General features: G+C 35.6%; 2 protein-coding genes across 3 annotated transcripts; one reads left to right on the plus strand and one right to left on the minus strand.

Annotated features, from left to right (window-relative positions):
- Nucleotides 1–1,659: 1,659 nt before the first annotated feature.
- LOC106318123 lies at nucleotides 1,660–10,218 on the plus strand. The gene is made up of 22 exons (XM_013755986.1): nucleotides 1,660–2,799; nucleotides 2,925–3,040; nucleotides 3,361–3,569; nucleotides 3,872–3,991; nucleotides 4,196–4,327; nucleotides 4,423–4,548; nucleotides 4,783–4,838; nucleotides 4,929–5,028; nucleotides 5,130–5,247; nucleotides 5,458–5,667; nucleotides 5,975–6,296; nucleotides 6,397–6,490; nucleotides 6,638–6,746; nucleotides 6,978–7,249; nucleotides 7,476–7,603; nucleotides 7,724–7,958; nucleotides 8,083–8,271; nucleotides 8,363–8,649; nucleotides 8,854–9,070; nucleotides 9,175–9,417; nucleotides 9,596–9,684; nucleotides 9,783–10,218. The coding sequence occupies exons 1-22, from the start codon at nucleotides 1,958–1,960 to the stop codon at nucleotides 9,928–9,930; spliced, it is 4,362 nt and encodes a 1,453-aa protein (XP_013611440.1). The 5' UTR covers nucleotides 1,660–1,957; the 3' UTR covers nucleotides 9,931–10,218.
- Nucleotides 10,219–11,334: 1,116 nt separating this feature from the next.
- Nucleotides 11,335–13,823, minus strand: LOC106317242. Of its 2 annotated transcripts, XM_013755093.1 has the most exons (7): nucleotides 13,707–13,823; nucleotides 13,516–13,602; nucleotides 12,934–13,122; nucleotides 12,696–12,857; nucleotides 12,569–12,622; nucleotides 11,952–12,083; nucleotides 11,335–11,866 (listed from the first exon to the last, which is right to left on the minus strand). In XM_013755093.1, exons 1-7 carry the CDS (start codon nucleotides 13,800–13,802, stop codon nucleotides 11,471–11,473), a joined length of 1,116 nt encoding a protein of 371 aa, XP_013610547.1. In that variant the 5' UTR covers nucleotides 13,803–13,823; the 3' UTR covers nucleotides 11,335–11,470. The 2 variants fall into 2 exon arrangements, with proteins under 2 accessions (XP_013610547.1, XP_013610548.1); XM_013755094.1 differs by lacking the exon at nucleotides 12,934–13,122.
- Between the last annotated feature and the right edge of the window lie 1,975 nt (nucleotides 13,824–15,798).

Here is a 15,798-nt window from a genome sequence, read left to right on the forward strand (position 1 = left end):
GAAGTAAGCACCTAACAAAAATCTACTTTTTTTCGCGCAATTTTTAGGCGTCAAATAACGCCTGGGTGAGTCGACCGGTTTGATATTGGTTCACATAAGGTTAAAGCTAATGACACTCTACGATAGGGCTGTTGCTAACAAATATACCAAAGACAAAGACAGAGTTAACGTCTGACTCGTTCAAACGCAACGGTTGCTCTTGCTGCTGCAGTTGCAGTTGCGGAAGTTTGCACATTCGGGTGGTTGTGGTTTTTAGCGGTTTTAAGAGATTTGTACGACTGGTAATGCGGTTAAAAATTGATGTGTTTGCGGGATACTTATGACTGGTTAACTACAAAATGCAGTAACAATTAAATAATAAATTAACAATATTTACATTTAATATAATTATAAAAAATATCAAAATTCATAAAATTATAATAAATATAATATTTATGTTTAGAAAGTTATATTTCAAAATTTTAAATTTATTAAATTTATTTTTATTATAAAAATTTATAATATTAATTAAAAATGATAGACATATTTTAGTATTTTTATAATTAAAAATTTATTGAATTTTTTTATTTTTGTATTTATATTGTTTTAGAAAAAGAAAAAAAAATTATCCTCCTGCAACCGTCCGCGACCGCAAACGTTAGCTGGAACCAGCTTTTAGATTTACGAGGTTTGAAGCGGTTTAAAACGGTTTAGAACGGTTTGAATGATTGTTGCGAACCGCTAACAACCGCTACCAACCGCAAAAGCTGCGTTTGCGGATGGTAACGGAAAAAACAGTCTTCCCCTCGGTGAGGAACTCGGCGTGATGAGTCATATGCAAGTCAAATTGCATTTGTTTAAATTCTGATACGAATAAAATAAACCACATAATATCATGTTACATCATGCATGCCATTATTTCTAATTATTTTTTGTTGACCACAATCTTGTACTTTGAACAAAAAGTCCACAAGCCATGGCCCATGACTCCCGATAATATATATCCTCAACACGATGGTTAAGTTTATATAATTGTATCCTACGTATATTCTGAAGCTGTAGATTGTTTAAGCATACACACCAATAACTTATCATTTCGGCTGAATCATGTAATTAAAGATATATATATATTATTATTTTTTTCATTTCAAGTAGTGGATATAATATGATGGAGAACGTAAAAATTTGAATTGGTTTGATAAATAAAAAAATTGATAATGATAATGCTGCTAGTTTTCTATTGGGCCAGCCAGATTTGTTAATGTTTGTTTTTACACGCCTTTCCTTCCTGTTTCTGAAAATTGAACACCTCACACTCAGAGTGGGCACGTGTTCGGAAACAGGGCCCATCAAGCCCAATTAAACACCGTTTGTCCGAACGTATATGCTCCTGACGTTCGGTTTAATTATTTTTTTAAAGACCAGCCATTATTAACCCATGGAACAGCAAAGCTAGTAATTAAAACGTAAAAATGACATGTGTCATATATTGATTGGACAAAGAACAAATTAAGATTCAGCTGACACTTCCACTTGCATGTAAACCACGATACAGACTAATCTGAGAATGACGTGTCGCAATACGATTCGTTATAACCAAAAGAAAGATTTTAGCTGATATCTTCGCGGTTACGGTGAAGCCGCACGCACCGGATCGTAACTACTCTCCGTTCCAACCTGTTTCCTTCTCCTTGGAAGCTCTCTCTCACTTCCGAGAAAGGAAAAAGCAACACTTCTCTCTCTCTCTAAGAATCCATTTTCGCTGCGGGGGTTTATCCGCTTTTCCTCAAATCTTCTTCTACAAGACGACTATACATATACATGCACACAGCTATGTGTATGCTGATGTATGCATAAATCGTGCGTGTGTTGAATAGTTTAATCGAGTCTCTGCGTTTTCAATTTCGTCAACTCCAACTAAGCTCAATGAACCCAATTAGGGTTGGACTGCGTCCGTGATGACTCTTGATACTACAGGATGGCTCGATTTCAATTCATCGTCTTCTTCTTCTTCGTATCGGTTGCGGTTTTCGCCGTAAACCCTAGCTCAAGCTATCGATTCGCCATCGTGGAGCCTAATTCGGGTTTTAACTCGGGTTTGGATCCGGATTCGGAGTCACTGCTTTTCCACCAGGATTACTCGCCGCCAGCTCCGCCACCGCCGCCTCCGCACGGACCCTCGGTATCTTGCACCGACGATCTAGGCGGCGTCGGGCTTTTGGATACTACTTGTAAGATCGTAGCTGATTTGAATCTTACTAAAGATGTGTATATAGCTGGGAAGGGCAATTTCATCATCCTACCTGGGGTTAAGTTTCACTGCGCGATCCCCGGATGCTCCATAGCTATCAACGTCTCTGGGAACTTCTCTCTAGGCGCGGCGTCTACGATCGTCGCCGGGACGTTTGAGCTTTCGGCTGGTAACGCTAGCTTTGCCCGTGGATCGGCAGTGAACACGACGGGTTTAGCTGGGAGCCCTCCGTCGCAGACTAGCGGGACGCCGCAGGGGATTGATGGGGCTGGTGGTGGGCATGGTGGTAGAGGGGCTTGCTGTTTGACTGATACTAGGAAGCTTCCGGAGGATGTGTGGGGAGGTGATGCGTACTCGTGGTCGACTCTGAGTAAGCCGTGGAGCTATGGTAGTAAAGGAGGGTCGACGAGCAGGGAGATTGATTATGGAGGAGGGGGTGGAGGGAGAGTGAAAATGAATATTACGCAGTTTTTGGATGTTAATGGGAGTCTTTTGGCAGAGGGAGGTTATGGAGGAGCCAAAGGCGGTGGTGGGTCTGGTGGCAGCATCTTCATCACGGCATATAAGATGTAATGAGATCTAGTTTCCAGTCTCTCTTTTACTAGCTGTTGCTTTGATTTACACGGATTTTAAGTGTTTCTTGGTAAATTGATCTCAGCTATCATCTTATGCTTTGCTTTTATCATAAATGCAGGACTGGAATCGGAAAGATTAGTGCATGTGGTGGGAGTGGCTACGGTGGTGGGGGTGGTGGAAGAGTATCTGTCGATATTTTTAGTAGGCATGATGACCCAAAGATCTTTGTGCATGGTTAGTTTCTCTTCCTTAAGAGGGCCACTGTTTCTTTCTGGACCTCGTAATAATATCCACACTTCCAGAACTTGTAACTCTTGCGAAATTGATCGGGTATTAAAGTATGAACCCTTAAATTCAATGACATAATTCCATTCTCTCAGCTGATTAATTATCACATCAAAATTCTTCATTCTGATTTTACTTGGTTACTTTGCTAACATCTGCACATATTGTATATTCTTATAGTTTTTATTTATGTTTTGGGTGAGTTATTTTAATACATACTTTCTTAACATCTTCAATCATGTAAACTAATTTCATTCTCCTACATGCAGGCGGATACAGTATCGGGTGTCCAGATAACTCAGGTGCTGCTGGCACCCTATACGATGCTGTTCCCCGAAGTCTTTTCGTTAGCAACTACAATCTGACGACAGACACTTATACGCTTCTCTTAGAATTCCCCTTCCAGCCTCGTTGGACCAATATTTATATTCAGGACAAAGCGCGAGCAACTTGTCCTCTGCTATGGAGTCGTGTCCAGGTATTTAGAAAATGAATTTCCAGTACATGGGCTTTGTAGGCCAACTGTTTGATCAACTTTTGCAGTTTTGATGCTAGGACTATTTGTTATCTCATATAAAAATGATTTTTTTTTCTGCAACTCATTTGTCTATTCTCTACATTTTTTTTTTCTCCTCTACATTTTTTTGTTGCTTCTGTATATGCATATTTAGGTTTTCAGTGAATTTTCCACATCTCAGCATATTATTTTGCTTTGGCTTATGCCATTACCGCTAACCCAATTCTTAAAGATGTAGTACTCAAGCAGAATTCATTATGTAGGTTCAAGGACAAATTAGTTTGTTGTGTGGTGGTGTTTTGAGCTTCGGATTGTCTCATTATGGCACATCAGTATTTGAGTTACTGGCCGAAGAACTCTTAATGAGTGATTCCATTATCAAGGTCAGTCTTATCTTGTTCTCCACCTTTTCCGAAATTCGGATGCAACAACATTGTGTCTGTTTGAGCTAGATATGTATAATTCTGTTTTGTTAATATGTCTTTCATTCTTGGTTTACTTGGCCTGGCCATTCTGCATATCCTAGATTTTATTTTGGTATTCATGTAAATTTGTTCGTCATGCTTTGTGTTTATTGGTACGACCAGGTTTATGGGGCATTAAGTATGTCTGTCAAGATGTTCTTGATGTGGAATTCAGAATTGCATATAGATGGAGGAGGGGGAGATACAACTGTTTCGACTTCCACACTTGAGGCTAGCAATTTATTCGTTCTTAGGGTACTCACAAATTCATGTCATTGTTTTCCTCCTAGTAACTTTATTACATGCCGTTGCATCTAATTTGTTTGTATGACCTCTCATTCTAAATATAGGAATCATCTGTGATTCGCTCAAATGCAAATCTTTTTGTCCATGGACAAGGTCTCTTGAATCTAACTGGACCAGGGGATTCAATTGAAGCACAGCGGCTTGTTTTGTCACTGTTTTACCGGATTTATGTAAGAGGTTTCCGTCTGTTTGTTTTAGTGACATTCCTGCATTCTATGACTATTTTGTGCAGATGCAAAGATAGTTGGTGTTTATAGCTACGAAAATGTGATAAAACTAGCATAATTTGACAATCGGTCTCCTTTAACGGCCATATTGGCTTTTAAATAATAGATATAGAAAGGTACTTGATTTGTCCGTCCAGAAGATAACAACTTCTTTCTTTTTTCCCCTGGAAATTGAAGGTTGGGCCTGGATCTATTTTGCGTGGTCCTCTGCAGAATGCATCCCGAGATGCTGTGTAAGTGTGAAGGAAAATGCCACATTTTTTTATTCCATATTCTTCTGAGATAAAATCAGCTAACACTAATCGAGTTCACATCCTTTGCAGTACACCAAAGCTATATTGTGATCGGCAAGATTGCCCCTATGAACTACTGAATCCTCCAGAGGATTGCAATGTCAATTCGTCTCTGTCCTTCACTCTACAGGTACTTCTGCCGTACTTAAACCAGCATGCTCTGGCATGAAAATTCTGATATCTTTTCTTTCTTTCAGCATGGAAATTCTGATAACTTTTCTTTCTTTCTAGATATGCCGAGTTGAGGATATTATCGTCGAAGGTTTCATCAAAGGATCAGTAGTTCATTTCCACCGTGCAAAAACAGTAACCCTTGAATCCTCTGGAGAGATTAGTGCTAGTGGAATGGGTAAACAATAAGCTATTTTCTTTTTGGATTTTGTTTTGATCGCGCATTATACTTATACATTTCGTATGGGCATGTCCTTGGCTTTCTCCCCCACTATAAGTTTAAGGCGCTACTACGCATTTTGCATAGGGAGAAAGAAGAGATGTTCTTATGTTTTTGTATTGTATTTCTTAGCATCATAAATATGCAATTGTTTTGTGTGTGTCACAGGTTGTAGAGGTGGTGTAGGTGAAGGTAAATTGCTTGGAAATGGCTTTGGTAGTGGTGGTGGGCATGGCGGTAAAGGGGGCCGTGTATGTTACAATAACAGCTGTGTTGAAGGTGGAATTACGTATGGGGATGCAGATCTCCCTTGTGAGCTTGGCAGTGGAAGCGGTGATTATAGCCCGGATTATTCATCTGCTGGTGGTGGTATTGTAGGTATGAAATGTCAAGAGTTTTTGATGATTCTGGAGTTCTATTTAACACGAGATTAGGTTGTGTCTTCATAGGACTTGATATAGAGTGTATGATGTAGACTACTGATTATTCGTACGTGTGCCAAATATTTGACTAATTCTATTTCTTTTATTATGATAAGTTTATAATTTATAGCCTGTTAACATTATAGGACCTTGTCATCGTTTAGCCAATACACTACTGTGCATGCTGTGATTGCCATGAAAGCTTATTTCTTTCAAGATAATACTGTTTAACCTGTTCTTTTCTTTCGTTTGAATCTGGTCAGTGATTGGTTCACGGGAGCAGCCTCTATCTGGATTATCACTTGAAGGCTCAATCAAGGCTGATGGAGAAAGTGTCAAACGTTTGAGCAGAGATGAAAATGGTTCTGTTGTAGCACCTGGTGGTGGTTCTGGTGGAACAGTTCTTTTGTTTCTGCGTTATCTTATTCTGGGAGAGTCGTCTCTTCTCTCAACTGGCGGTGGGTCAGGCAGTCCTGTTGGTGGTGGTGGTGGCGGAGGTGGGAGGATTCATTTTCATTGGTCTAACATTCCCACTGGAGACATATACCAGCCTATTGCTAGTGTGAAAGGGATAATCCATGCACGGTCTGGCCTTTAAATACCTGTGCATTTCCCATTTCTTTGCTATTGTTTGATATTATTTTCCAGCATGTCCCATTAACATTGTTTCTCTTTGTAATTGTAGGGGGGGAGCGGCATTAGATGATGAATTTTCTGGCAAAAATGGCACAGTAACTGGAAGGCCTTGTCCAAAAGGACTCCACGGTATATTTTGCAAGGTTAGGAAAACTTAGTTCAACGTTTTCTGCTGCTACATAATATCATGGGTGGAAATTTTCTATTTGCCTTTTGTTCCCTTATCACGATTGAGTTGTTATTGTAGTTTATCTAAGCTCGTTAGATTCCCAATTCCTACTTTTCTTCAGGAGTGTCCATCTGGTACATTCAAGAATGTTACTGGATCTGACACGACTCTTTGCCGTCCTTGTCCCGTTGATGAGCTTCCAACTCGTGCTGTCTATGTTCCAGTTCGAGGTACAAATAGCATTCGCATATATCTTGAGCTCTTGTGTATTATATTTGTGCTATAAATTTCCTCGTTGACAAGTTTTGTTTCGGGTTCAGTTGCCAACCCGAAATCTGTATTTTCCCTCGATAATGAACTCATAAAGAACTGTTTGTTTAAGTTGGCTATGATCTTGTTTTATTATTATTCATTTACCTGTATCAAGTATAAACCTTGGAATCTTCTATGCTTAATAACAGGTGGTGTTTCTGAGACACCATGTCCATATCGATGCATATCGGAAAGGTATCACATGCCACACTGTTACACCGCTCTGGAGGAGTTAATTTACACATTTGGTGGGCCTTGGTTGTTTGGTCTTCTTCTGATGGGTCTCCTCATCCTCTTAGCACTTGTACTTAGTGTTGCAAGAATGAAATTTGTTGGAGTTGATGATTTACCTGGCCCAGCTCCCACACATCATGGCTCTCAAATTGATCATTCCTTCCCTTTCCTTGAATCACTAAATGAGGTTAGATGATTTTCTTTGTCTTGTAACATTAGATCCAAAAACTGTTTATTTGTCTTTACTTTCTGCGAAGCAAATGAAGAATGATGTATGTATTTTCTGATTTGTCACTCCAAATGCAACTAGTGTATGGCTAGCATACATGACTGAGTGAAATAACCTGCCAAATTCTCCTTATATTACAGACTTTACAATGTTATGTTGTATATAATGTTATTTCTTTTTTTAGGTCTTGGAAACAAATAGAGCAGAGCAATCGCAGAGTCATGTGCATAGAATGTATTTTATGGGTCCTAATACATTCAGTGAGCCATGGCATCTCTCGCATATTCCCCCGGAAGAAATAAAAGAGATAGTGTTAGTTGTTTCTTGTTTTATCTCCAAGCTGATTGGAATTGTGTCTCATTGTTTTTTCTATAGTTATCTAACATGTTGTCTGGGCTCTGAAATGTCCTCATATGATTTTGGAATCTTTAGATATGAGGCTGCATTTAACACGTTTGTGGACGAAATCAACTCTATAGCTGCATATCAGTGGTGGGAAGGTGCAATATATAGTATTCTTTCAGTGGTTGCATATCCGCTTGCGTGGTCTTGGCAGCAATGGCGGCGGAAGTTAAAATTGCAAAAATTGCGTGAGTTTGTACGTTCAGAATATGATCATTCCTGTTTACGCTCCTGTCGCTCCCGGGCTCTATACGAGGGTCTGAAGGTGATTTCTTGATGATTTAATCTCATAATCACTCAATGGACTACATAGTTTCAGAGTATCTGATTCGTTTTACAAGGATTTGTTGTTTTAAGCTTTAGTGTATATTTTTTTCTTCTAAATATAGGTCGCTGCCACCTCCGATTTGATGCTTGCATATCTGGATTTCTTCCTTGGTGGGGATGAAAAAAGGACAGACCTTCCACCTCGGCTTCACCAAAGGTTTCCAATGCCCATATTGTTTGGTGGTGATGGCAGTTACATGGCTCCTTTCTCACTTCAAAATGACAATATTCTTACTAGTCTGATGAATCAGGTTGGTTCCTTTCTTCCTTAGTTAACGAGAAGCAGTTTCAGCAGCCATTTTAGAGGTTTTATTGATCTTTGTCATTGTTTTATTTTCTCAGCTCGTTGCTCCGACTACTTGGTACAGACTGGTGGCTGGTGTAAATGCTCAATTACGCCTTGTTCGCCGTGGGCGTCTGAGATCAACGTTTCATTCTGTTCTGAGATGGCTAGAAACTCATGCGAACCCCGCTCTAGAAACACATGGCATACGGGTTGATCTGGCCTGGTTCCAGACTACAGCTTGTGGTTACTGCCAATATGGTCTCTTGATTCATGCTGCTGAGGATTGTGAACCAACGTCACCTCAGTGTGTCGGTGAAACAGCATGGACTGAGATCCAGCCACGGTATATAAATGATAAATTGCATCCTTTCGTCGGGTTCATTCGTAGTTACAATAGACATAATTTATGAACTGAGCAATCTAGATAAATCAGATGATCACTTTAGAAGTTTAAGGCTTTTTTGTGATCTCACACTTCAGCATGTGTTCGTTATGCACTTCCTTTTAGCTATGCGGAGTTATGATGTCTTTTTCTTCTGACTTTTAGTTATGGCGTGGGTGCACACAAAGAGAATTCTCCGGCACGTTTAAGAGAGAGTATGCTCTACAACCAAAACCACACAAACACTGAGGATTATGCTACACGCAGAAAGAACTATGCAGGGATAATCGACGGTGACAGCTTACCGAGTCTCAAAGAGAAGAGAGACATGTTTTTTATTCTCTCTTTCTTAATTCACAACACTAAACCTGTGGGCCACCAGGTACATCTCCAATCCAAATTCTTATAATATGAATGTCTTCTTCTATATTGCGCTGTCCAACTTTTCAATAACTCTTCCCTCTGTTATATCCTATGATACTGCAGGATATGGTTGGCTTAGTTATTTCGATGTTACTTTTAGGAGATTTTAGTCTAGTCTTGCTCACGCTGCTCCAGCTGTATTCGATTTCTATGGTGGATGTACTGTTGGCTTTGTTTATATTACCTCTCGGCTTGCTTTTGCCATTCCCCGCTGGAATCAATGCCTTATTCAGTCATGGACCCAGACGCTCTGCTGGGTTAGCACGCGTTTACGCTTTGTGGAACTACATGTCCTTGGTCAATGTGGTAAGTACTCTTTTTTTTTTTTTTGGTTGAAAACTTGTTTTGTTTCAAAATGCAATGTGAACTGCATGTTCATGTCACATGAGGATGAATTTTTTAACAGTTGAAACTATGACTGTTGATTCTATGGGAAGATGTTGCAATGTCTCACGTTACCTGACAAGTTTTGGTTGTGTGACAGTTTGTTGCTTTTCTCTGCGGATATGTTCATTATCACAGCGAATCATCAGCAAGCAAAAAAATCCCGTTTCAGCCGTGGAATATAAACATGTAAGTTTTACTACAATGGAAAGTAATACTTCGTGGCAATCTTATGTTTCGGTCTATTGGGTTTTTGATGTGTGTGTGGTTTTTGGGTGGGGATGCAGGGGTGAAAGTGAATGGTGGATATTTCCAGCGGGACTGGTCGTGTGTAAGATAATGCAGTCGCAGCTCATAAATAGACATGTAGCAAACCTGGAGATACAAGACCGCTCGTTGTACAGTAAGGATTTTGAGCTGTTTTGGCAGTCGTGACAAAGTCTTGTCAGGTAATTTTTATGAGAACAATTGAAAACAGCTTTGTCCCAGTTTGCTTTTTTTCTTTCTCTTGTTGTAATTCTATTACTCTATAGGTGAATAGAATTAGGGATACAATAGAGAAGGAACTCTGTCATGGGACAAAGAAAGTAAAGAAAACAAGTTTATTTGATGGTAGATTATAATTAGAGGGATTTGTTTTTCTTTTGTTTCCAATGGATGGTCGTATTGGTTTTGATTATTCTTAAGGTTGTGTATGTAAATAAGTGAGAAACCCATTGTCTATCTACTTGGCACTGTGTTTCTTATTTCTGCCTAGAGCTGCAAACCGGACGAGTCCATGTCCATTAGCCTATATCCATTAGTCCATATCCATTTGTCCATTTATTGTTTGCGTACATAGAGTGACCATGTCTATTAAGAACTATATCCATTAAGGACCATACCCACTAACACCCATATTTTCATGGACTGCCATGGGGTCCATAATGACCATATAAGAAATTTTAAATTTTAATTTATAAGCCTACAATTATATATACAAATTCATAAAATTAAAATTCATCCATAAATTAAAAAATACAACAATAAATAAGTTCATAAGTGAAGAAATTCTGCCTCAGAGTAGGCTTCTTCACTTGAATTATGGTGTATATTGACAAAGTAATGGATTTTGGGATCTTAATTTTTTTTTTAATTTGGAGAAGTTGACTTCTGACTTTTGAGAGAAGGAACGTAGCCAAGTAAACCATTACTCCCGCCGTGACCTAATTACAACGACGTTATGAGACTAAACATATAGCGTTATGAAGTCGACCAAATTGGTTCCTCCATGGTCATTTTCCCTAAAAATTTACATATTTTTAAAATGGGTGTCACCAAGAGCTCTTAATTAAGAGGTTGTGGAATTAAATTAACTTAATTAAAGACACAAAGATTCCTTGTCGTTAAAGTTATCACAATCCAACTACAGAATGATCTCACCAAGAAAATCCGAGTCGAAGAGTATTAATGCCTTTCACTTGATAAACCATCACGTGCATGAGTTAGGACAGAGAGCAGATTTCTTCCATAGCTCATTACCAAATGCATATGTTACCAGTAGAACTAGGTAATATTTTCAGTAACTATTGGTCCTTACAAGAATTAACTCTTCTTTTTTAAACTCTTCTCTGGCCCAAATCTCATGTTTTATTGGTTTCACATCATGACCGGTTCTGATTTATGCATCCTTGTCAAGTATGGACCGTCAAGTATAGCATTGTTTATTTTGATAAGATTTTTTTCATATTAAACTACATTTTTGATAAAAAAAACTACGTTAAACTACATATTTCATAAATTATTTTGATTTGATAACATAGAAATATGCACATGATGCAAAGATCCGCCCCCTAACTAATGAAATAAAATCTTTATAAACTTTTAAAACACCGCATTAATAATAGATCAAATAGATATAATAAAATTTTAATACTTAAACATGAACATAAAATCTCAATTATTTATTAAAAAGCCAAAACACTGTTCTATAAGCTTATATTCCACAAGAATCTCCTCCAGGTCCGCCATATGTGAACAAATTAGATTCTTTGAAGAAAATTCGTTTCTTTCCATCTTTTAATCCATAACATTTGTTGTTGTCTAATAGCTTCTCTAGCTTATAATTGCGACTAGGCATGAAATTATATTTAGTGTCTACAATGAGGAGGTTTTTAACACGTGCGGATTCATCTTCCTTTTGAGTTGGCAGATGACCATTGCCCATTGGTGGACTAATACCAGAAGTGGAAGTTTGGACTACTCCCGTGACTCCAACCATATCCACACTACGACCTATAATATCGAATAATTCTTTTGGCCAATAACCAATATTTATATCCTTTTTATTGGCTCTTATGAGTATTGTCCACCAATGTCCGGTTGCATAATCCTTTAATAAATGATAAAAACAATATGCACATTAGGTTTGTATAATATTGTTCAAGAAAATGTTACTAGAAAAGTATAAATACTACCTGTGAAATACTAGGGTTAACAGCCCTATCTCCTTTCCGGGGATAAGGAAAAGGAACAGATAACGGATCAGTTGTTGACACTTGAATAAAACCAGGACATATTGTATTATAACATCCTGCTCCATTGGCACCCTATCAATATTCAGTTTATTATATCAGTACAGTCTAGATAAAAATTGAAAATTTATGTATATCAAAAAGACAAAATTACAAATACAGACTAAAAGAATAACTAAATAAGTATTAAAATATGTCTGAGACAAAATTATGGTTATATTTTAAAATACAATATAAAACATTTTATGTAATTTTACTATGCATATTTATATTATTTTAAATGGTTTGTTTAGAAAAATAAAATTTAAAATTATAAAAATGTGAGATTTTAACTATATTTATAACAAGAGAAAAAAATCGTATTATTTTAGTTCTTATTTTTAACTATCCTTTTACATTTTAATGAAACAACTTTAAAAACAGAAGATTGATATTTATATGTTTCACTTATACTGTATATAAAATACAATAATCATATTTTAATAACACGCCATGGTTTAGCATAATTTTCTTTTAACTAAAAAAATTATGATTATTTTTTTATGTTTCAGCTAATGTACCTTCCAAAACCCGTAACTCCAGGTGCGTCCATCATCAAATAAACTTGGATTTACCTATTTGTCAAACTATATTTTGTTAAGCAAACCTATATAAAACTAAATTAAAAATGCATCAACGTTAATTTACCATCCAACCGGTTTGGATAAAATTAGTTTTCTTGTTGTATCCACTGCCAACATATATATTAGCATATGAAGCTTGGTCCCTACTAATATTCAAATCATGCACACTCATCCAAGCTGCTAAACCATGGTAAGGACCTTCATCTTGTGATCTAACTCCAGCAATCTTTAAATTCCGAAAGTTACATCATATGATTTTTCAAGATATACATATTTATGACACAAATCATTCAGTGACTTACATGTGTTCCTGGACTATCTTCTGTGAGTGGGTTGAAGTGTTTCTCAGCCCAATACTTAGCATTTGCGACATATTCTTTTGTATTTTTCAGTATAGGTACTGTTCCATTTGGACAGTTGATGCTTATTCTATTTTCAATTTTACTTTTTATTTGCTTTTTTAGTTTCCAGCTTGAAAAAGATGGTTCCATCTATTTCAAATTATATGGTTACATATAATGTAAAGTGAGATTTATATATTATCTAATACTATACCAAACATAAGATATTTTTTTCTTGAAAAAATCATCTTTCCTTTATTGATTAAAAAAAAAAAACTCAGATAGAAAATCAAAATTTAACAAAAGTGTAGTAAGAGTAGTTGATAAATAATTTCAGTTTTATGTTTAACTACTTTATAAATATATATTCATGAGAGAAAGGTAAAAAACAAACTAAGACTAGTAACAAAGAAAAATTGGATTGTTAGCAACAACAAAAATTGATTGTAGTCACACAGTCATTCATCAATTTTACTCCGCTGAATCAATAAAGTAAGCATTGTTTAAAATTCAACAAAGCATATAATATTGAGGAAAGAATACCTGAATTTTATGGTTTTTGAGTAGTGGATGGCTTAATGACGGTTGTTTATATATATCCACACAATCATATATAATCTTCTCGTTTAGCTATAAAAACATATTTGGAATTAATACCAGAAAATAATCTACATAAATCAGTTTAAAACTTGGATGTGTATAAATACATATTTCTTATTATTATTTTCAACTACCTTAAATGATTTCACATTTCTGACACTTTCTATAGATTGAACCAGAGAAACTATGAATATGAATATGAATGTGACGAGTTTGAAAAAGAAATTCATATCAATATGAATGTGAACAAATATTTTCTTTTTGTTGAATACACCTCCAAATATTTAGGTATTTATAATAGTAAAGGTGATAAATCTATGTTCCTTCCTGGTTTTCAAGTTTTTTTTATTTTATTTAATGGTTTTTATGAATAACCATTATAAATAAACACACAATTTCAATTTTCCATATTGTTTCAGTGGTTTTTTTTTATACATTGGTTCAAATGGATATTTTATTATGATACAAATATCACACACTTAAATGTTCTAATTTGGATTTTCATAAAAAAAAATTCTATTTAATACTAATTTCAATAATTTACCTGAGTTTTATACACCTAAAATAAATACATATCCCTCTTTATTAGTCCATTTTACCTTTTTAATAAAAAATAATTAATACTTTGAGATCTTATCTATAATAAATTGAATATGCATATTATTTTTAAAAATGTGTATGTTGTATTAATTGTTGACACACAGCAACATAAGTATCAAAAATCCAACACACACATATATATATATATATATTGCTTTTATAGGAAATTTAGTATACATATTGATCTGCTTAAAGACACCTTTGGTTTAGTTACCGAAGTTCATTTTTAAACAGGCATACAAAAGAGAAGGAACTCTGATTGCCAATGTTGGGATTTATTAAATCCATGTTCAACTCTATATTATCCGATTAGTACGATATTGTCCACTTTGGGCCTAATTGGCTGGCTTTCATAGATTTACTTTTGGTTTACATCCCAAAAGACCTCGTACTATTAGAGTTAGAAATCTCTTTATATATTAGACACTTTTTGCTAATTATCCAATGTGAGACTTAGTTTGTTATCTCACATTCTCCCATTCAAACTAAGGATCACATTCATCTCATGCTCCACAACTGACTTCCAGAATCTTTTGAGTTGATCTCTGCCACACACCTCTCAGTCCTAACTCATAGGATACCATTCATCTCTCGAAGGGTATATTGGTCTTTTGCAGATTTCTCGTCAACCGCTCTGATACCAATTGTTGGGATTTATTAAATTCATGTTCAACTCTATATTATCCGATTAGTACGATACTGTCCACTTTGGACCTAATTGGCTGGTCCGCATGGATTTAGTTTTGGTTTCCATCCCAAAAAGCCTCGTACTATTAGAATTGGACATGTTTTTGTCTAATTCTCCAATATGAGACTTAGTTAGTTATCTCGCCAAGGGTAAAAAAAAAAGTTTATTTGATAGTGGATTATAGTCAGAGGGAGAAATCTTGTGTAATATGAAAAGATCATAGTGGATTATGTGTAGATTTATAGCGGATTATAATTAGAGGGAGAAATCTTGTGTAATCTTAAAAGATCATAGTGATTATGTATAGCATCAATAGTGCATTGGACTATATTGGTTTAGTAATTGGAATTAGTTATCCCCTATATATTAATTGAGAAGCATTTGAAAAATTAGAACCTTAATTTTGTATTAATTAAAAACAACCTCAAATCCTAGGTGGCACTCTAAATGCCTTCTAAATTCCATTTCAAAGAATTCTAGAGCATCTAATATAAAGTATAGTTTAATCTAATGGTGTCACATTATTCCATAATTATATAACACTAGAGAACATTATATTAACCTAAAATATAAGAAGTGTGTATTATTTCCTTAAATAAAAGCTACGGAATTACCTAATATGATTTACATATATATGACAATTAATGATTATAAATAATAAAGATTTGATAATAATTTTTGCATCCTTCTTCATTTTTGTTTAAATTTATATTATTAAAAAAAATTAAACAATCACATTAACCATATAATTAGATTTTTTTGTTATATGTTATATTTTGAATTTTTTAAAATGACTTTAAATTACAAAAATGAGGAAACCTTTATATGTTATATATTTTTTTTAAACGACTTTAAAATACAAAAAAATGAGGACACCTTATATGTTATATTTTTCTTATATGTTAGAATTTTCTTATATGTTATATTTTGAATTTTTT

This window comes from Brassica oleracea, chromosome C9 (assembly GCF_000695525.1).
Source record: "Brassica oleracea var. oleracea cultivar TO1000 chromosome C9, BOL, whole genome shotgun sequence".
NCBI classification, from domain to species: domain Eukaryota; kingdom Viridiplantae; phylum Streptophyta; class Magnoliopsida; order Brassicales; family Brassicaceae; genus Brassica; species Brassica oleracea.